Below are 23,682 nucleotides of genomic sequence, written 5' to 3' on the forward strand. Positions count from 1 at the left end.
TGCTGTCTGAAGTCAAATAACAGCCGAATTTCGTTTTTGCAAATCCCTTTTTAGTTTGTTTCCTTTAAAATGAGACGCATAGCACAACAGGTAACCCGGAAAGAAGAATATTTCAAAATAAAAGTGACGGTAAAGCACATACCAGAGTAACATCAGAAGAAAATACATTCATGAATATAAATAATTAAACCACATTAGAAGAAAATGCATCAATGAATAGAAATAGATAAACCTGGGTCGATGGGAGTGTGTTAGCAACAGTAGTTGACTACATGCAGTTTAATATTCATTTATCCATAACCTCCTGGTCCATATATGGTGGACAACTAATCATTCTCAGTTCATTGGTTAAACAGTTTACATAGTCTTATCTTTTCTGACAGACTTGTTCTTTTAAGTTAACACATTCTTGCTAGCTCCCCTATGAAGGTTTCTGTCTGGCTTTTATTGAACAGAATGTTCCTCTAACAATTACTATACAGTTACTGTAAGTTACAATTACAGTTTCTGGACTTACAACCTGTTTCCTATACTGACTCTGACAATTATCAGAGTAAGTTGAACCCAAAATGAATTAATTTGCTTATCTTTTCCATTCAGTCAAAATAGAAGCACATATGATTGGGATTTCAGAGAGAGAGAGGGAGACACAGAGAGGCAGTAGTAGCACAACAGCTTTAATAAAATATATATTGGACTAATAAACAATGATAGTAGTGGCGGTGAATATAATATAATGATAATACAAATAACAGTAATAGCAGAGATAATAATATAGATATGTCTGCTACTGCTACTAATAACAGCATCACTGGATACAATAGAATGATAATAACAGTAATAGCAGTAACCAGCCCTAACTATAAACCTGAACCAGCCCTAACTATAAACCTGAGCCATCCCTAACTACAAACTTGAGCCAGCCCTAAATATAAACCTGAGCCATCCCTAACTATAAACCTGAACCATCCCTAACTATAAACCTGAGCCAGCCCTAACTATAAACCTGAACCAGCCCTCACTATAAACCTGAGCCAGCCCTAACTATAAACCTGAACCAGCACTCACTATAAACCTGAGCCAGCCCTAACTATAAACCTGAGCCAGCCCTAACTATAAACCTGAGCCAGCCCTAACTATAAACCTGAGCCAGCCCTCACTATAAATCTGAGCCAGCCCTAACTATTAATCTGAGCCAGCCCTAACTATAAACCTGAGCCAGCCCTCATTATAAACCTGAACCAGCCCTCACTATAAACCTGAACCAGCCCTAACTATAAACCTGAGCCAGCCCTAACTATAAACCTGAGCCAGCCCTAACTATAAACCCGAGCCAGCCCTAACTATAAACCTGAGCCATCCCTAACTATAAACCTGAGCCAGCCCTAACTATAAACCTGAGCCAGCCCTCACTATAAACCTGAGCCAGCCCTAACTATAAACCTGAGCCAGCCCTAACTATAAACCTGAGCCAGCCCTCACTATAAACCCGAGCCAGCCCTAACTATAAACCTGAGCCATCCCTAACTATAAACCTGAGCCAGCCCTAACTATAAACCTGAACCAGCCCTCACTATAAACCTGAGCCATCCCTAACTATAAATCTGAACCAGCCCTCACTATAAACCTGAGCCAGCCATAACTATAAATCTGAGCCAGCCCTAACTATAAACCTGAGCCAGCCCTAACTATAAACCTGAGCCAGCCCTAACTATAAACCTGAGCCAGCCATAACTATAAATCTGAGCCAGCCCTAACTATAAACCTGAGCCAACCCTAACTATAAACCTGAGCCAGCCCTAACTATAAACCTGAGCCAGCCATAACTATAAACCTGAGCCAGCCATAACTATAAATCTGAGCCAGCCCTAACTATAAACCTGAGCCAACCCTAACTATAAACCTGAGCCAGCCCTAACTATAAACCTGAGCCAGCCCTCACTATAAACCTGAACCAGCCCTAACTATAAACCTGGGCCAGCCCTAACTATAAACCTGAGCCAGCCCTAACTATAAACCTGAACCAGCCCTCACTATAAACCTGAGCCAGCCCTCACTATAAACCTGAGCCAGCCCTAATTACAAGAGTTATCAAAAAAGAAAGTCTCAGGTGGACTCTTACATGTGCGTGTAATATTGTAATATATAACATGTTAACAATTTAAAAACAATGTAAATTATAGATCAATTATAAAAGAGTTGAATTAGGAGGATGTTTTTATTTTTTTCACAAATGTACACAATGTGTGTGTTGCGTTAAGCAGACTCTCAGCATGTGAACACATCTGTATGATCCTCCTTATAAGATGTCCATGAAAAAAAGGAATGAGGCTCTGACTCGAGGGGAAGAGGTTCCATCAGCCCCGCTACCAGGGCTTCTAGTTCATTAGCCAAATCCATGTGTTCTGAATCCGCTGGTAAAGTGGGGGACTCCATCCATGGGATCACTGGTATAGATTCCGGCCTGAAGGAGTCATTTTTATCCAGCAGGTGAGTGAAGCTGGTGTGTGTGGGAGGAGCCTCCACCACGCCTGTGTACACTGAGGTCACCTGCTGGGTGATCTCTCCGGATGTAGATGCTGCAGTACAAACAAACAAAGCACTGATCAATCCTCTCAGACTTCGTAACACATGGTAAAAGCTTCTTCTTCTATGTATTTTGACTATCTATGATCTATCATAGTCCAATATGATCCTGTCATGGAGTTTTCATCCCATTTCATATGAAAACAAGCTGTGATCCTCAGAAATATTGTCTTACCTGCAGCAATGTTGGTGGCCTGCCTCCTGTTCCTCTTTCTCTTTACTCCCTAAACAAAAACAAACACGTTAGACTTTCCATCTGACATGAGCAGATAAAAACAAGAGTCTGTCAGTGACTTTGTTTCATAAGCTCTAGCATTCTGGTGTTAACATGAGTTGTACATACGTAATTGGTACTGTTTGACCATTCAGGGTGGCGCTGAGCATGTACACGTCTCTCTATGTCTGCCTGTTGGTGGTATTTCTCCTGCTCTTCGAGATAGTGGACAGAGACGTCCACTGTGGAAAGAGGACAACATTAATGAGTTATTATTATATAGTTATTATAATATGAGACAATAACTGAAAATCATCAAAAGTTGCTGTCCAGATGTGAAGATCTAGAGTTAGAGGAAAGACTTCTTTTGGACACTGATCAATAAAGAATAAGCACATCTGAAGAATCTTTTACCAAACTGTCATGAAGGTTGTGTAACATTGAGTGTCTCACAGAGCAAACACACTTACCTTCTGTCCCAGGATAGTGTTGACAGCTGCCATCCCGCCGGTGTTCATTTCAGCCACAAAGTTTGGCCTCTGCTCCTTCATGAACAGCATGGAGGGGTTTAGTGGCTTCTTGACGTACGGCTCATCACGCTTTCTCTTTCTGTGAGAGTACAGAACAAAAACAGAAGCATTTCAGGAAGGAACTCTAAAATGAGCAGAATAATACAAGACATGGGTGAAATGCTGATTATTATAATATTCATACAGGAATTTTGGTAGACAAATAACAGACACTTCAATCAAACAACAGCTGCAAAAAGGTGAATGTGGTTTGTTTATGAGTTGATGTCCACTGCCAAAGATCATGAGCCAGTCAAGACCAAAGCGGCAGAGCTTACTTTGTGTTCACGCTGTCCGGAGGAGGAGCAGCCGGGTGGAAAGCAGAGAAACAATTTTTAGGAAGCTTGTACAGAACTTGTCCGTTCCTACACAGATAAAGAGAGACAGAGATACTTTAGTTCATAGAAAGATTGTGTTTGAAGATAGAAACAGAAGCTCACTATCTATGTACACTTGTGTGTGTTTGTTTGCATTCATGTGTGTGTTACTTGCAGGACTCCAAAAATTGGCAGGCTCTGGATCAGCTCTTGCAACACAGGAACATTGTTATACTGGAGACACAAACACACACAGAGCAGCTAGTTAGAGAAGCTGCAATGGTGTCACCTGTCTATCAGGCGACATCACTACAAGAACATTTGGATAATCTTACTGGTTTACTGATGGAATTAAGCCAACAAGGAGCAGTCTTGGGTTAATACTTCTGAATTATGACTAATAGGCAGTTATTGAGCTTATTGATGAACTGTTGTACAACTCATTACATTCAACATCACCTGAGATAACAAAGTGTACTTATATTAAAATCATTTCTGTCCTTCTGTTGTCCTAATGCATCCACCATTGATACCAGGGCTGCTACTAATCATTACTTCCATTATTGATTGATTGATTAACCGTTTGGGCTTTAAATTTCACTAAATAGTCCAAAAAATGTCAATCACAATATCTTAAACAATCTAAGTCCCCAAAATATTCACAAAGCTAATATTCACATTTGAAAAGCTGCAACCATTTATATATGGTTATTGTTGTTTAAATGAAATGAATTGATTATCAAAATATTTGCAGATTGACTAACCCTTTCAGCTCTGACAGGCTGATCTTTTCTGATGCAGGTATTGATAAAACTCTTCTGATATCTCTCCCTAACCTCTTCGTAGTATCTCACCTGTCCCTGGCTATGAGAACCTGCCTGATTGTACAGGGGACCTGGCTGTATGAGGTTGAGTTCTTGGTGGACGATGGGAGCAGCTGGTCCAACATTCGGTCTCTGAGGAGCCATTGGTGTATTTAGCTGCTCAAATGTGTGTGGGGCTGCTCCCAGGGGGGTGCACCCATCCATCCCAGCGGGGACTACAGGTTGGGATGGAGCTGGAGGTGGTGCTAGATCACCATAATCATTCCGGAGGATGGACAGCAGGTCATCCAATTCCAGATCCAGATCAAATGGTAATGCACTCTGATCCATGTCTTCCTACAGTTAGTTCTCACTTTCAGAATGACTCTTAAACTGAGATCCTGTGACAAACATTGATAAGACTGATAATTACTAATAATGATAATAAAATAATAATAATAGTAAACACACAGCTACACAATAACAGTCTATTACTGACAGAATAATAAAATCACGATGTGTCTGGAGTTCCCACTGTAAAATACAATGATGTTTTTTTCCCTGCTACTTTCTACTTCTACTGTACTACAGTTCAAAGAGAAATACTTTACATTTGACTTCGCTACAATATTTGACAGCTACAGTTCCTACTTATTTTGCAAATAAACATTTTACACAACCTATTTTCCATGATATTTTTATAAGATATGACACATTTTAAAGAGTGAACAATATATAAAGTGTATAATTGGGTTCACCTGCTCAGCGTGCTACATTTAAATACAGCTTAAATGTTGATGAATCAGTATTAATAATCCATTAATGTAAAATATGATATAAAACTTTGAAATGAGCCAATCTGTATGATAAGCTCATATTTTCTTATTGTGTCGATAATACTTCTGAATCTGAGTTTCTTTGCTTTCTTCAACAATTCTTTGAGGTGAACAATGTGACAATTAACAGAGCAGAGGAAACATGTTTTAGTAAAGTTTAGAGAGGTAATAAAATCCACTTCATGAGTGTTTAACTTCTACTGTGTTAAACAAACATTTACCAGTGACATGCGGTGAGGTACGTGGCTGGTGAGGCACTGACGCTACATAAGTCAGATTTACAAATATATGAACCCAATAGAGAAGCTTAAATCACCATTCAACTGGCAGCTTGCACATTGACTACTGGTTGTTTTTCATATTTCATATCAGCATTCTTTACACACACATAGGTAAGGTACATATTTGATTCCACGAGCGTTTCAGAAGCGGAGCGCTCGCGGGCGCCACCCACGAAAATCTTGAGATTCCGCGATAAACTGTGCACAGATCAGTAGAGAAATAATAATATTTATTTTATTTTAGCATTATTTGTTTTTTACTTGTCATGATGACAGGTGAGGCTCTGCCTCACTTGCCTCCCCTGACCGCACGTCCCTGACATTTACAGTGAGCTCATAAACTAGCTGTTAGAGGACTTACCTTATTGTTCACTGACGGTTGAGTTCGCTAGCTTTATGTAAAGTGGGTTTCTTCCAGGAGAGTGAACGGTTCACACGGTAGAGTCAACAGGTGACGTGAGCAGAAGTGAGTGAACACCTTCTATAGAGCCTCACGAAGAGGCCAGACGAAGAGCTGCTGGTGTCATGTACACCAGCGTTCAAATGTTTGGAGCCCTCTACTTCAAAGCGGTGACTGCATCCAGTGTGGCTTGGAAGACTGTTCTAAATCTTTTGAATGGACTTATAACTTAATAATTAATATTTTGCGAATAAGCTATTGGAGGGGGAGGGTTGTTTGGGAAATCAAATGAAATTCAATAGAGTGTTCAAGTGTTGAGCTCTCAGGGCCACCTTAGTAGTCAGCAGTGTGACCTCACCGGAGAAGGTTCAATGTCCTGAACCTGTAACTGGTTGTATATGGACCCAAATGCAACACACAAGATTCCAGGGATCTTTGGCTTTTATTACAAACTTCCAGGTACAGCAGGCAGAGTTAATCAGAGACAGGATCAGAAGGCTGGTGGGTTTACCAGGAGTCAGGCAAGGTGGGTAGAACAGGGGCAGGGAGGGTCGGTAACAGGAGACCAGTCCGTAAGAGAGTGCTGGAGAGTCTGGCATTGAAAACCCAAGAACAATGAAACGCTTTTCACCATAGATGAAATGTTTTACCATCAATTTCACTTCAACTCGAGCCACGCCCTCCAGAATGTATAATGCATAATGTCTACACAAATGTTTTCGGTCACATGAAAGTAGTTGATTGAGTTTAAACAGGAATCCTCTTTTACACCAGTTAAAGTTGGATTGTTCAGCATGACATGTTCTCTATAGTTTACTTTGTTAAAAAACTCCTGGTGATCATCATCAAACACGTCCTGGGCAGCATGTTTGTCGGTAATACAGAAATGGCAAAATTTGTTGGCTGAAAAGCTTTCTAAAAACCCTCCAAGTGAATGGCAAGCAAGATTATGAGCAGTCAAGAGGCAGATAGTACCATAGAGCAGAGAACTCTGGCCCTCAATTTCAACCTCTACCCCTTCTGTTTCAAGTGATCGAATGTCATCCAACAAAGGCTCAAATATTTGCCAAAGCCATATACCTCTCTGTCTATAGAATTGAAGAGTAGACCAAGGTGAATGTTTGCAAGGAATGAGTTGAATTACACAGACAAGTTTCTCAAGCAAAACTAAACCAACTTTAGTTTTTGAAGTCGTTTCCAAGTCATCAAAATAAAGTTGGATTAGTAGGGCATTGGGATACCTGCTGTATTATCCATGATGTGCAAACTGTATGCCATCACAATAATCATGCATTTTACCATCAACACTTTTGTTAGATTGCTTAGAGAGTCTCTGCATCGTTTCACTTTTAAAGAGACACTTTATGGTATCAATAATGGAGATATACTGGCAAGTGTCTGCAGCCAGTACTTGAGTCAATTTCCCCTACTTTCTTGCCATATCCCCTCTTTACCCTAAGAAAATTTCTGTGGGCTTGACAAGGTGTTTTTCAGAAAAATATTTGCACATTTTGTAGGGAGTATTCACCTCTGAAAACATGTTTCGTGCATTTTCTAAATCCTGCATCAAAGATTGGACAGCATCATCATCATTTGATATACCGTAGAGTAGCTATCAAATACAGATGCAGTTTCATCCTGCAATTTCAACTGTGATGATTAAAATCATGTGAGCAGATTAACTGCATATGGGAGAATCAGAAGAATAAGTATAAGATACAGCAATACAAGTCGAATACAGGAATGTAATCACAATGCAACAACTGATTCTGAAGGTTTCTGCGTGTTTAATTTGCGCTTGGCATACAGAATTAGAAAATACCAAAGATTGTCTTTCTTTGCTAATCTAGACGTGTACAGAGGTCATTGGATCATATAGAAGTGTGAGTGTTTAACTTGTACTGTGTGAGCTACTGCTCTTAGCTAAGGAAGGTCATGACCTGCTGATGTAAATTTGTTAGTGACTGACATGTAACCTGGGGAACCCAATGGCCCTTTTGCTCAGTTTTACAGGAACAGCAAACTAACCCAAATGATGTATTGTTAATTATATAATCAGAATCAGCGCTAAGTGTGTACACATACAATAAATATGACTTATCTAAATGTACATGCACATAGATAGACATACGGCTAAAAACAGGCACAGTGCTAAACAACAATCATTTAACTACAATAAAACAATGTGAGACATATTAGTGTGAGAGTAGCTGTGCTCTCCATGTTTCAGTCTTACACAATAGCTCATATAGTCAACTTCTACAACAGCGTGTTCATGCACAGTGAGAAATCATTCTTTAGACTAAATTGCTTACATTATGATGACATGCTTTTGTCAGAGGTGCTAAGACGCTGACAGCAGAGGCATAGCAGAACAGGTTAGAGGTTGATGATGATGGTGCAGTGATGATATAGTAATGAAGGTAAATATGGGAAACACAGGTGGTGCTATGACTGGGGGGTAACTGAAACAAGGTCCACTGAAGGCTGTTTAATAAGAATAAACCAAATGTCTCTTTATTTTTCAACTGCCATCATTTATTGCCTCATGATAAACACATGCTCAGGCTTCCATGTAGGTATGTTTGGTTCTGAATTTACATAACAATAACAAGTACATACATAATATATACAATTAGGTTGCAAATTAACCATGAACATCAAATATCAGATGAAATAAACACAATTAAATAAATCTGTATCAATAACCTAGATAATTAACAAAGACACAGATAAATATAACTAAATCTATGGTTTAAATACACTTATACTGCCATCTAGTGGTAGAAATGGTAAACACTTTTACTCTGTGTCTCCTTTTACAGGCTGTGCTCTGCCTTCAGTCAAGGAACAGAATACGGTGGAAAAATAAATATCAGTGCAAACCGCAACCACTCTGCACACACAAATTGTTTGATTAAACTATATTGCGAACTGTATTCTATTAAACAATGCACTGATTAATCGAAAAGATGATTCTTGCTGTTTACATGGATAAATTAATATTAAACCACCATTTTACCTTTAGTTCATCAACCCACATCTATTCATAAAAATATTCATAAGTAGTCAGTATCTAATGATAACATTATTCATGTTCAATATCATACTGTGTAACATTCTTGCAGTAATACCTGTAGTGTCTCATAGTTGTGCTTGTCAATATCAGCTGCTTATGAAAAACAATGAGACACATACAAAACGCTTTTGACGTCAAACTTACAAAATGTAAAGTCAAGGTGAAAAGTCGTCACGACCTCCTCAGCCAATCAGGCAGAGGTGTCATATTACCACGCCCCCCACATCTGGATCTCTCTCGGTCCGTTACACCTACCCGGTGTCTCGGTCTGTCTGTCCGACATTAAACCATGTAACCGAGCGGGTCCGGGGGACAGGGAGGCTCCTCTGTGTCACTACGAAACCAAACCCAACGGCGACAGAGCGGCGTAACGGAGCGGAGCGGAGCGTAACGGAGAAAGGTGAGTAAAGTTGTCTTTGTGCAGCGGGACTCTGGTGGACTCTGGTTCATACCAGCGAGGAAGTGGATCTATGCACTCTGTTGAAAAGGAAGCGTTAGTTTTCTATCAGAGAGAAGCATGTCCCTGTTCATATGATGCGCAGTGACTCTGCAGAGACGATGGAACAGAAGGTTCAAAGCTTTCTAACCTGCTGCTCACTCTTCATTGTTTTCCAAGCAGCGCTGTTGTTTTGATACAGGAGTCATGAGAAAGTTTGCCACAGACCCACCTCCAGAAAACCAGACTCAGTAATCTAACGCTCCTGGTGAAGAGAGGAGGAGCTGGAGTCTGAGCAGGAAGCATTGGGAGTTTTCTGCATGTTGAGTGATGCAGATGGAATGCTGTCGCCCTTCTGTTTTTTTTATTATCTGTGGCTGTTATCTTTTTTTATTTCATGCTGCTTGCTCCCATTTCTTCTGCAGAAGCACATGCTGCATCTGATCACAGCTTCAGGAGAAGACTGCTATTGGGCCCAAATGCCTCAAACATTTCCTGACAATATAAAGCGTCATACATGTGCACGGCTATACATCACACACATGTTAGACCCCCCCCCCCCCCCCCCATACCGCAGTTTTATATCAGTTAGGGAACAAATGATCATGAAAATAATACCTTCCTTTAATAATAACTAAAATAGTCAAAGCATCTTAAATCCTAACGTGTTGATGGAATATTCATTTCTACCAATTTGTACAATGGAATTAAATGTTGACAAAAGTTAGAACAAAAACAATGAGAACATAAGCTTTTCCCACTGGACAAAAACCTTGCTAACACCCACCAACGTGAGGCTTTTGTCTTCAAAGGTTCAGCATTGATTCCCGGCTCAGATCACTCTGCAGCAGTCTGCTTTATTAATCGACTCCGGCTTCGATCAGCAGTGATGGAAACATCACACGATCATTTTTAGCCCATTTTTTTTCGGTGCCATGCTATGGGACGCACTTTGAAGTCCAAGATTTTATTAGATACGATTTATTATTAGAATTTATCAACAAACAAAACATACAATCAATATGCTGTATCCTCAAAGCCACCAGACTCCAGTCAGACACAATTGTTTTACCTTGACAGAAACAAAATGAACGTCATCAAAACTGTCTCCGTTAGTCCAACAATCACCAACTCTGGTGTGAGAGTTGAAAAGAGGGACTGAATAAGCAAGATACAAAAAAGAAGCACCATAACACTTTCACTGATTACTAACCCTGTGTTCAACAGTGTTGTTGAATGTGACATACCAGAGTAAAAACCAGACCATCGCCTATTTTCAGTGGGTTTTCCCATGTGTAAAAAAACCTGCATATACGCATTCAATTTGGTGGAAAAAGAGTAAGATTCTGCAACTCAAGCTGTTAAGAGTCACTGAATAAACGAGTCCTTCTGTGGCTTCTGAGGGACTTTGTCCTGACCCCTGGATTTTAAATAACAATAGTTCTGTGAATGAATATGAATAATAAAATCTAAATCTTTGCTGAAAATAATCGCACACATAAAATATTGTTCCCTGCTCTCCCAAAAAGTCAGCTGAATGAAAGTACATACTATCCCTCACTTGTTTATTTCTCAGGAATTATTCCACTGTCAAGTTCTAAGAGCATTTTAAACATCTTCACACACCTCCACATGATCTGTGAGACCCGTCTAAACCTGAACACAACATGTCGTCCTCTGCTACTCAGTTTTCTCCATGAGCAGTGAGCTGATGTTTATCCATGTAATAAAGGGGACAATTTCCTCATCTAAGCTGCTTTGGAATCTGTTAGAGAGATTAGCTTCACTGAAAGACCAAGGCTTTTTGGCACACAGAGCCCGAGTTGCATTCTGCTTTGTGGAAATGAATCAGCTACAAGGTATTTTAATGAATCCTAACTTCAGTCAGTACTTGGTAGGGTTATGGAGCTGAGGGTGTTTTTGTCCACTGACTGGGACCTTAAAAGGACTGTTAGTTATTGTTGCCATCTGCTGTATTCAGGTGCTGTTGTTTTTAATGGCCTAGAGAGATTGTTCTGCCTTGTGTCTGTGATTTCTGTGCTTTTATATTTTTAAGTAAACTCTGGTCAAACCACTTCTCCCTGAAAGTTCAAGGCAGAACTGAGAACATGGCAGCTTTATGAAAGCAGCCACTCTAGTTTCTGCCGTGAGAGAGTAAACTGTTAGCACTGAATGCTGTCACAGGAGCTAACTGCTAACTGGACTGAATATCCGCTTCATGCATTGATTCAGACCGTGTTGGTGAGCTATGGAGCTGCCAAAAATATGGCTTCTTCCATCCCTCCATTGGAACTACAATTCCCATCATGCTTTGGGGGATGCAAGCAAAACGTATAATGTTGCCATGAAGACAGTGAGTTTGCTTTTTGCTACACATTGAGCTCTGTTTTTGAGCCTATATTTGTTTACAGTTGAGGATTTGTACCATGCTGCATCAGCTACTAGCACTTCCCGTTTACTCTGTAACCACGGAAACAGACAACAATCACTGGGTCACTGGATACTGAAGAAAATCTGATTGTTAATGATTATCAGGAAAGATCTGAAGCTATAAGAGACATCTGTTTTCTGTGATTTCTAAGTGGATTTATTGATCTTTATGTGTGTATCATGTCTGCGTATTGAGATTTGAGTTATGTTTCCCATAAAAGGCCTCTGCAGAGATATTCAGTCACCAGCTACTAACCTGTAGAGGTGTTGCAACTTGGGAAATAGGTTCAAAATCTTCTTTTTTGTGCAGCATCCAGTGTATTGTTTTGAGATCTCCCTGCATGCATTTCTTTAGTAAAGTGGAATCTCATCTCTGACTTGAATCAAACGGGGACATTGAGCCCCCTTAAAGCTTCCCTTTCATTTGAGTTGATTTTGTGCTTTAGTGGTGCATATTCACAGGGAAATATACAATAATTCTGAATACCACTATCTAGTTGTCACACAGTGAGCATGAGGCCTTTGGGGCCCCTGAGGATCCGGGGTTTGTAGTACGGTCTTGGTTAGAGCCAGGCTTGGGCTGAAGTAATTAAAATCCACTTTCCGGTGTATGTTTACCCTTTGCTTGTCTTTCATATCTCCTCCATGACTCAACAACAACAAGTGCTGCTGTAATGGTGGTATTGGACTATTATCTGCTCATCTGCTCGCCTCCCCCTCTTCCTTTATACATCTCAAAAATAGAAGTTATGCAGAGACATTGCCCCCCTCCTTCCTTGGCATGTCCAGTGTTCCTGGTACTAATTTAAAGGGGAGTAGCCCAGAGAAAACAGCCCAGGCTTTTCTCAGTTGACCTTTTGGAAAGTTGTGGCTGGGCGGGGCTGGTGTCTGGTTTTTAGTCCAGCGGCAACCTCGATATATATATGTGAAGTTTGATCGGTGTGATTTTGAGGGTTTCTATTGCAAGCCTTCTAAATCTATAATTAGAGGTTAGGCTGTTAGTCCGACTGGTGTTTGACAGACAGAACGTCCATAAACATTTCATGGAAAAAAGCTGTGGGTGTTTAGACTCCTTCCTGGTAGAGCTGTTTTTAAGGAATAGCCTTTCTGGTTTAAGTAAGTAAGTAAGGTAAATGGCCAAGTCAGTGTATTTAAATCAAACGCACTTTTTCCATCCCTGCCTGTCCTGTGAACACACACACACACACACACACACACACACACACACACACACACACACACACACCCTTCATCTGGTTTGCCTCAGGGCAACAACATGACCCAGGTGTAGGAGTTTTTTTCTGCAGTTCTGACAGCAGCATGGAGCCCAGTTAGCTTAAAGCCTTGTTTATAGTCGCTAAGCACCGTGGTGTGGGACTTCACAGTCGGCTCATGAGCTACGAGCACGCATAACAACGTTTGTGCTCAGCCCAACTTTCAATGCAATACTTGCTAAAACGCCAGGAGGCATTTAAAAAATAAAGGAAATGCACCGATACCAGTATCGTAAAACTATTCTATACATCCGATAAGAAATCCAATACATCCTTTACAGCAATGTAACGTTAACCTCTGGTCAGTTGAGCAGGTAAGCAGAGGAAGAGCAGTGGGAAAATTATTTTAGGATAAGCGATGATAACAAAAGTAGTAACAAAACTTAGATTTAATTAAGAAATATTTTTTGGAATATAGCCGACCCTGTTAACTATTCATTAACTGACAAGATTAGTACAACAAACAGGTTAAATCCATAGTTTAGCACCAGCTGCAGTGTGTGTACATTTTACTTGTCATTGAGTAAATGCTACAAGTCCTCCATACCCAAGCTCCCTTCCTGTGTCTGGTTTGCCAGCTGATGATTAAAGTGTCTCAGCTAGACACCACTCAACTACGGTGCTGAGCCGTTGGGTCTGGTGACGTTACTGGTCTAGTGTAAAGTTAGCCAAACTGTGTCAAAACTTCCGCAAATGTCAACTAATCTTTGTGAATGCCATAACTAACTAATTTTTCAAATGTTAATATGACTGTTATTGTAGAGTATAAATCTATAATGTAATATAAATATAAGTAGGCTACATTAGACCATGCCCAGTTAGAAGAAAGGGCATGTTTATCATTTCATACCATTAGCACAACTTGTAATGCCTCATATTTGTTATAGAGCATCTCTGATGCAGCTCCTCAATAAAGAGGAACAATTGTAATATACTGTAAACTCATATGTCATACTAAAAATGTATGGACCTACTTTATCTCCTTGTTACAATCCATGCAAAGAAAGGAGTTAAATATTTGGAACAACAAATGTATTATAAAAAAAATCATCCTGTAAACAATTAGATTTGTTAATTAATTCAAGCTATTTGCTTTTATCAGTATTAATGGCGGTTAGGTCTAAAAAGACCTACGCATTCAGCAGGCTCCTAGTAACAAAGATTCAGAGGTGCACGACCAAGCACCGTGATAACTGTGAAGCAATGATTAAGAACTGACAAAGAACAAAGGAACTTAGATATAGAGACTAACTGACAAGGGAAGTGAGAACAGGTGAGGTGAGTGCATGACTCCATTCTAACACATACTGTAATAAAGAGGCCATGGTGGGATGTGGTGGTACTTAAAAGCCTGGCAGTTCAGCAAACTTAATATTCATGCATTAGTGCCACAGTTCTATGTAGCATGTACTCACTATTTGCCTTTCAAAACGGCAAAAATTGCACCACACAAACCTGCTTGTGATACCAGCGATATAAACTTGTCATAGTGTGCCATCAACAGGCAACAACAAAGAGAGGAGAAGCTCTGATAACAACACACACAGAGGGAGGGACTTAATTCTCTACTCAGGTAGATGTTACTCCTCTAGATTTGTACATAAATGATGGTTGTTTGGTATATTGATCATTTGAATGTTGAATAGAGAACCTTTTAAAGATGAATGACTTATTATTTCAATTTTTCTGTAGATAATATATAATATTGATATCGTGAATTCTTTAGGACACGATAATCATGTAGTAAAATATCTGATACTGAGACAGCCCTTAAATGTACTCATTGGCTTTCTTGCCAAGTGTGTGATGAGATTCATATCAAGCGTCACATCTAACTCTCGGCACAAAAGTACAACAAGTACATTTCCTAAAATGTTGAGCTTTAAATAGGCCACTTTCTAAATAGGCACCTTCTATAAATGGTTTGCAACACCCAGGCATCAACCTCCAGGTTTTAAAAGTGAAGTCAATGTTGAAGTGTCTTAAAGCTATTCTCTCTAATGTCCATCAGGGGGTGACTCCTCTGGTTGTCTATGAGAAAATGACTCTACTTCTCTCTTGATTTATTACCTCAGTAAACATTGTAAACATGAGTTTATGGTCTCAATCTCTAGTTTCAAGTCTTCTTCAATACAGCATGATGTTCATTTAGTAAATTATGGTCCATTTAGAGTCAAATAGACCATAAAGCAGTGTATGCTTTAGGGCGGGGCTACACGGTGATTGAGAGGTTGCTACCACAGCGTTTTCTGGTCTGGAAGTTCTTCGTGGTTTCATCTTACAACTTTAACCTTTTCCCAGTGTGTATATTATATTATATAAACATTAGTAATAATAATAACTTTTTTTATATAGCAACTTAAAAACAGAGTTTACAAAGGGCTTTGACAGACAAAGCAGCAAAAGTGTGGCAATAAAACAACAGAAAGCTCAATAGTGAGGCCCAACAAAGCACGACAACTAAGGTAAGAGTTCAACCTGATAAAACAGTACAATAAATGAAATGGAAAAAACAGTCAATACAATGAAATAAATTAAGAAATTAATAAAATAAAAGAACTTTGTAAAATAATTGAATAAAATCAACAAATAAAAATAAAACAGAAAAGCGACAAGATCGCATGAAAGTCAGTGTGTAAAAATGTGTTTTAAGAAGTGATTTAAAAGAGATTACTGATTCTGTGAGCCTTATCTCCTCAGGCAGCTCGTTCCAAAGCTGAGGGGTCCTGATGGACACATAAAAGCTAAAAGCTGGGTTGAAACCACTTTCTTTAAAACTTAAATTTAGAAATGGGTCTAAAATTTAAATTTTTAAAAGAAAAGAGGGATCAAGATTAGGTTTCTTTAAAAGAGGTTGGACCACAGCATGTTTAAGAGTCAATGGAACAGTTCCTCTTGCTAATGAGCTATTAATAATCAATAAAATACTGGGCCTACCTGTATTAATAATGTCTTTAAGAAATGTATGGTATAAAATCAAGACAGCGATACAGGTTTACAATTTCTAAAATAACTAGGAATAGAATATCCCTCCGGACATGTAAAACACGGTCTGCGGGAGTAATTTGATTCTGTTTGTAAAAAAGTAAAAAAACTGCTCACACATCTCTTGTGAGGCAGCAGTAAAATGACAGAGGTAGGGAGTGACCACCAAGTCAATTATCTTAAAAATTATTCGCGGATTTAAGTGGTTTGCTAAAATTAAATTGGAGAAGAAGGAAGTTCTTGCTTCTTAGAGATAAACTATGGTGGGAAAGAAGGGCAGCTGTGCTGGAAAATGAATTATGTATGTAGGACATGGGAACTAAGTCTAGGAAAATAGAGAGTGAAATGTGAGAGAGGGAGGAAACAGGGGAGACAGGTAATGAGAAAACAGAGGCTAAGGATTAGGATTAGAATGAGATAAAATAGGATTGAGGCAGTTGTCAGATCAAGGGGCGAGGGAAAGACAGAACAAAGAGAGAGGAGGCAGGAAAATTAAAGGAGAAGAAGAGGTAAATGTGTTAACAGCTACCAGAGAGGGAGGAGGGGGGACCAGCACCTCCATATTACTGGCTGTGGCCAAAGCAGGAATGTCCTCTGGTTGCACCACAGCTGAAGTGTCTGGACTGAAACATACTTTTGACCCACAGAGCTCCTGCAGACGCTGTCCCAGACAGGAAAACAACATGGCCTCCAGCTCTAACCCCCTCAGTGGCCTCACAGACAGGAGCGGGAGCTTCTTTAAGGTGAGGACTGATGGATGAATCATGTAGCTGACTTTGCAAAAAATCACTTTGAAATATAAAACACATCACTTCCTGTGTAACAAATGTGCTTTTTCGGATATTCTGACTCAACGCTTGTTTGTTTAGAACAGAAAAAACCTCACGAATGTTAATCACAAGCATTATGCTGCAAAACTAGGCAACATCTGGTCACATTGTTGTACTTTCTGACATATGTTTTACCTTCATAAAGAAATGTATCATTTCCATGAACAGCATGTAAAACTGGTTGGTGAAATAGACACACCTAGCTCTGGCGGAAGCTAAATGAAGGCCACTTAATTTTTCCACTTGGTGTTTCCTGGACAAAAGCGGTCATGTTTTCCCAGAATGAAGACTGCATTTCCCATGAGCACCACTGCCTCTTGTGGTAAATATCTGGCTGGCACATGCTTTTGTTTTGGAAGTGAGTTAGACTCAACTTCCTTTTCTTACTATTTTTCTTTAGTGACCACTGCCTCTTGCAGGATGCATAGCGATACAGATTGCTGTCCATTACCTGCATGTTGCCCATCATGCTCATGATAACAGAAAGCTTGCTTTGCTCTATGAATGCTGCTAACCAAAGCATCAGCTGGCTTAGTTTTAGCCACCAACGTAAATGTATATACAGTGGGGAAAAAAAGTATTTAGTCAGCCACCAATTGTGCAAGTTCTCCCACTTAAAAAGATGAGAGAGGCCTGTAATTTTCATCATAGGTACACTTCAACTATGAGAGACAGAATGGGGGGAAAGAATCCAGGAAATCACATTGTAGGATTTTTAATGAATTAATTGATAAATTCCTCTGTAAAATAAGTATTTGGTCACCTACAAACAAACAAGATTTCTGGCTTTCACAGACCTGTAACTTCTTCTTTAAGAGGCTCATCTGTCCTCCACTCATTACCTGTATTAATGGCGCCTCTTTGAACTTGTTATCAGTATAAAAGACACCTGTCCACAACCTCAAACTCCACTATGGCCAAGACCAAAGAGCTGTCAAAGGACACCAGAAACAAAATTGTAGACCTGCACCAGGCTGGGAAGACTGAATCTGCAATAGGTAAGCAGCTTGGTGTGAAGAAATCAACTGTGGGAGCAATTATTAGAAAATGGAAGACATACAAGACCACTGATAATGTCCCTCGATCTGGGGCTCCACACAAGAGCTCACCCCGTGGGGTCAAAATGATCACAAGAACGGTGAGCAAAAATCCCAGAACCACACGGGGGGACCTAGTGAATGACCTGCAGAGAGCTGGGACCAAAGTAACAAAGGCTACCATCAGTAACACACTACGCCGCCAGGGACTCAAATCCTGCAGTGCCAGACGTGTCCCGCTGCTCAAGTCAGTACATGTCCAGGCCCGTCTGAAGTTTGCTAGAGAGCATTTGGATGATCCAGAAGAGGATTGGGAGAATGTCATATGGTCAGATGAAACCAAAATAGAACTTTTTGGTAAAAACTCAACTAGTCGTGTTTGGAGGAGAAAGAATGCTGAGTTGCATCCAAAGAACACCATACCTACTGTGAAGCATGGGGGTGGAAACATCATGCTTTGGGGCTGTTTTTCTGCAAAGGGACCAGGACGACTGATCCGTGTAAAGGAAAGAATGAATGGGGCCATGTATCGTGAGATTTTGAGTGAAAACCTCCTTCCATCAGCAAGGGCATTGAAGATGAAACGTGGCTGGGTCTTTCAGCATGACAATGATCCCAAACACACCGAAGGAGTGGCTTTGTAAGAAGCATTTCAAGGTCCTGGAGTGGCCTAGCCAGTCTCCAGATCTCAACCCCATAGAAAATCTTTGGAGGGAGTTGAAAGTCCATGTTGCCCAGCGACAGCCCCAAAACATCACTGCTCTAGAGTAGATCTGCATGGAGGAATGGGCCAAAATACCAGCAACAGTGTGTGAAAACCTTGTGAAGACTTACAGAAAACATTTGACCTCTGTCATTGCCAACAAAGGGTATATAACAAAGTATTGAGATGAACTTTTGTTATTGACCAAATACTTATTTTCCACCATAATTTGCAAATACATTCTTTACAAATCAGACAATGTGATTTTCTGGATTTTTTTTTTCTCATTTTGTCTCTCATAGTTGAGGTATACCTATGATGACAATTACAGGCCTCTCTCATCTTTTTAAGTGGGAGAACTTGCACAACTGGTGGCTGACTAAATACTTTTTTTCCCTACTGTATCTATTTGTGTCTTGTAATGTATTTCATGAAAAAAAATTATATATTACGTAACAGTGTGAGGAAGAGGACCTCTTGTTTTCACCGTGTTCTATCGCCTTCCCTTTAGCTGTCTTTTCTTTATCTCTTTGCTGATCCAGCCATGTTTCTTTCTACTTTCACCTCTTTTTAGTTTGAACAAATTGTGAGTCAAACAAAGCAACATTTATGAAACTGTAAAAATTATGATAATGAGAGCCTAACTAAATACTTGGAGCAAGCCAACTTACCTTCAAATTGCAAAAATGGTAAATGGACTTGAACTTGTTTTGCGCTGTTTTAGTGCTACGACCACTAGAAGCTAAATGTGTCTCCTCTCTGATGCTGTGGGTATCATTCATGTTCTGCCAGGGACAAATAGTCCAAACAGTCTGTAGATGTACTTTACAGTGTGTGAGTTGTGCTCACTGCTGTCTCGTGGGGCAGCTTACTGATAACTGGTCAAGTTGTTTTCATTCACTGATCGCACAGTCCATACCTACGAAAAGTAATGCACCAAGATCGTATATAACTCTCTGCATCGTGAGCCAGGACATACAAGACTGAGGCAAAAGAAGTCAGGTGATGTATTTTAAACAGAGTTGACTAATTTTACCTTATTTTTGTTGCCTAACTTACATAACATGATTACTCTAATCAAGGCTCATGTCAAGTAAACAGTATTTGTCAGAGTAGCAGCTTGTATTTGCTCTGCTGGGTCTCATTGTTTACAAAAGGAATGCCTGATGTTAAGCTGCACACTGAAAAGAATGACGAAATATACAATTTTTTTTGTTTATTTTGGACATTTTCAAGTTCCACAACTCAAATACACAAAGTATAAAAAAACAATAAGTCATTACTTTTGAAATAGTGACAAATCAAAGCAAGTTTATGCTGATGGGAAATGTGTTGGCTGAAGCTTTACCTTATTACACCTTTTTACATGAAATATTACACAATTTTCATTGACTGTATTCACTTAATAGATTACAAAATATGAAAAATCAAGTTGATTAAAGCCAAGGTGGGCAATGTATTTTAGATTTTTGTTTGTTATATTTGTTGAAATTCTAATTACATCCTGATGGATCAATAGATCAAATGCTCTGACAAAGAATAGAAAAAAATCAGCTGTGACTGTCATAAGGGGCGGTAATAAGCACATCCAATCGTTTCCTTCTGCCCAAAAGTAATGATTGGACGGACTACATATCTACCTGTCTAACAACTTTACCTGTCTCTACTTACCTGTCTTCCAACCTACCTGTCTCTACCTAGCTGTCTACTAAACTACCTGACTCTACCGGCCTGTCTACTAAACTACCCGTCTCTACCTACCTGTCTCTACCTAACCGTCTCCTAAACTACCTGTCTCTACCTACCTTTCTCTAGCTAACTGTCTACTAAACTACCTGTCTATACCTACCTGTCTACTAAACCCCTTCAACAAGCTGCTAACTTGACAATAGTGAATGCTAGCAATAGCCATAGTCATTGTTTACGTTCCTTTTGATACTCTGCTTTAAGGTCTTTTTGACTCTAAATTAATCATAATTTACTAAATGATCTTCATGCCGTATTGAAGAAGACCTGAATCTCTACCTAACTGTCTACCTGTCTCTACCTACCTGTCTACTAAACTACCTGTCTCTACCGGCCTGTCTACTAAACTACCCGTCTCTACTTACCTGTCCACTAAACTACTCGTCTCTACCTACCTTTCTCTAGCTAACTGTCTACTTAACTACCTGTCTCTACTGGCCTGTCTACTAAACTACCCGTCTCTACTTACCTGTCTACTAAACTACCCGTCTCTACCTACCTTTCTCTAGCTAACTGTCTACTAAACTACCCGTCTCTACCTACCTGTCTCTACCTACCTGTCTCTACCTGTCTACTAAACTATCTGTCTTTACCTACCTGTCTACTAAACTACCCGTCTCAACCTACCTGTCTACTAAACTACCCGTCTCTACCTACCTGTCTCTACCTGTCTACTAAACTACCTGTCTCTACCTACCTGTCTACTAAACTACCTGTCTCTAACTAGCTGTCTACTAAACTACCAAGAGAGAAGTAGAGTAATTTTCTCATAGACGTCTATACAACCAGAGGCAGAGTTTGACGTCTGTATATATTTTTACCAGTGTTGCTACAGCAGCTGTTCTGTCGTCATCAGCTGAGTCGTCATCAAGGTCACCAGCTGCCTCTTCATTTCACCTTTATTGTGTATTGTACAGATTATGGGAGTATTGATCTACAATGGAAGATAAATTGATCTTCCTTGTTTGTTTCATGATAATCACCTCAGTAAACAATTCTTATGGCTCTCGTTGGATCTGTGATTGTTTTGTTTGTCAACCCAGACAGTGCCCCACAAAATCAGGTTTCATCCTGAAAAACTGTGAAATGTTTGAAAGAATGAATAAATGAAACCCACTTTCAAAGCAAAAAAAAAAAGAGTTAGACCAGGATCAAGACTGAACTAAGAAACAAACACTGAAAGTTGTCTGGCTTTTAATTTCCTCTGCCGTTTTTTTCCGTCCTCACTAACTCTGAAACCGTGTGTGTGTGTGTGTGTGTGTGTGTGTGTGTGTGTGTGTGTGTGTGTGTGTGTGTGTCAAAACCAAACATAGTTTCCCGTTGACTCCATCCATGGCTTTAACAGCAGTCCATGCAGAGAATCACTTACCTCAACACACACACACACACACACACACACACACACACACACACACACACACACAGACACACGCATTCACAAGTTTAAAGGAGCTGAATGAATAATGCTCTGGCGTGTGTCTATGCTTGAATCACTCAGAAACATGTGTTCACCTTCATTTTCTAGCTCAGGAGTTTCCATGTCGTCTGCTCTGGCTCCATCCCCCATTTTCATTCATATAATTCAATGGCCCTCTCTTCACAGAAGGCTTCTCTCCACAGCCACATATATAATAACTCTCGCTGCTGGGCTCCTCCCACTCCGTGCCCCCCCCCCCCCCCCCCCCCCCATACAGCATTCTCCTGTGCTGGAATTGAGGTTGGACCAGTTTCAATTCTCTGTCCAGTTGTTTCACCTGAGCTTTAAAGAGATACAGTGGTGAAATAAGGGAGGTGCATATCTAGTATGTAATAATCCATAGTGTAATAATCACACTTCAATAAGAATTGGTGTGTGAATATGAAATAAAACAGATTATATAAAGTTAATTTATGAAGTAAAGTTATTGTAATAACGTCACAATTTGTTAATCTAACCAGGCAAATCCAAAAACTTTTGTTCTAAATATTACAATCAGATTAGCACTTTATAACCCCAAAATCTCTGTCAACAGCGTTTAGTTTTAGTAGTTTAAACTGACACTTCTGCTGCTTATCATTATGCTAACATGTCTCCTCCCAGTGAGGATGTGAAAGAGATGTGAGGATGGAGGAGCCACATGAGAGATCCTTGGCTCCATAGCGCCTGTTACTGATGACATGCTGCACAGCTGTCAAATCCACTGGTATGCAGAACCCCTTATTGAAGACCAATTTCAGTATCTTCTGCCACATGTGGAGGTGCAACATGCTTCTAGGGTGCATCTGTGTTTCCTAGCTCCAAGCTCCTCCTCGTCTCCTCGTGGTGCATTTAAGGGATTTGAAGATCCTCCATCATGGCGAAGGGGGAGCGATTTCCATGTCACCAGAAGAGAAAGAGAGGGCACGAGGATTCTTACTGTCTGTCTCTCTACAGTGCTGGTCAGTTGTCTATAGACCCTTATCCCTGTCTTCACCAGGGTTCTAATTGAGCGTCCTCAGTTTGTGTTTGAAGTGTACAGTGTTCAGGGCTCCAGTAACACCGTCCACTCATGTTGTAGAGTGTGAGGCTTTCACAGAGCTGGCTCCACTTAGTCGTAGGAGGGGGGAGTCAGAGGGGACTGTGGTGGCTGTGGTCTGGAGCCCAGCTGGTGGAGGACCGTTTGGACAAGGAGGCCTCCTACTGGTTGAAATGTAAACTAGTGTTTCTGTATGATTCTTTGTGTTTGCACTACATGGGTAAAGCTTACCATGTCTAAAGAAGCCTGATAATATCACACTGACAAGCTTTCTCTTCATTACCTCACATTTCTGGTCTTCATTATACTGTGCTCTGCAGCCAGATGCAACAAGGTCATTGTTAGGAAGCCAACTTGATTGCACTGTTTGACCCAGATCATCAGAGTAAAGCAGCCAAATGTGAACATCTGCTCGGATGTGTTTGAGGAGGTTCTGCAATGTAGGATGAAGGAATGTGGACGAGGCTGGAAAAAACAACAACAACAACAACATGAGAAGCAATTAGTTGCTTGAAGTCTTAATGCAGCTGAGCAGTTTTTCCACTCTATTTTTAGAGTCCTAAGTCCTTTTTTGGAGGGGGGAGTTGCATATAACCGTGCTGATTTATTTAAATTCTTTCCGAACGTATTCTCATATCTTTCATTATTCTGCACCAGAGGT

General features: G+C 40.1%; 1 protein-coding gene across 2 annotated transcripts in view; it reads left to right on the forward strand.

The window, feature by feature from the left end:
• Positions 1-9,345: 9,345 nt before the first annotated feature.
• Positions 9,346-23,682, forward strand: part of LOC137884991 (ras and Rab interactor 2-like) — a 32,740-nt gene continuing 18,403 nt past the window's right edge. The window contains exons 1-2 of one of the 2 annotated variants that reach the window (XM_068727110.1): positions 9,346-9,485; positions 16,858-16,953. In XM_068727110.1, the coding sequence (XP_068583211.1) occupies positions 16,894-16,953 (60 nt within the window). In that variant the 5' untranslated portion in view covers positions 9,346-9,485; positions 16,858-16,893. The remainder of the gene's footprint in view (positions 9,486-16,857; positions 16,954-23,682) is intronic. The other variant, XM_068727109.1, reaches the window with a different exon arrangement.

This window comes from Cebidichthys violaceus, unplaced genomic scaffold, assembly GCF_023349555.1.
Source record: "Cebidichthys violaceus isolate CVI_PGR_0920_01 unplaced genomic scaffold, fCebVio1.0.p SCAF_4, whole genome shotgun sequence".
NCBI lineage: Eukaryota > Metazoa > Chordata > Actinopteri > Perciformes > Stichaeidae > Cebidichthys > Cebidichthys violaceus.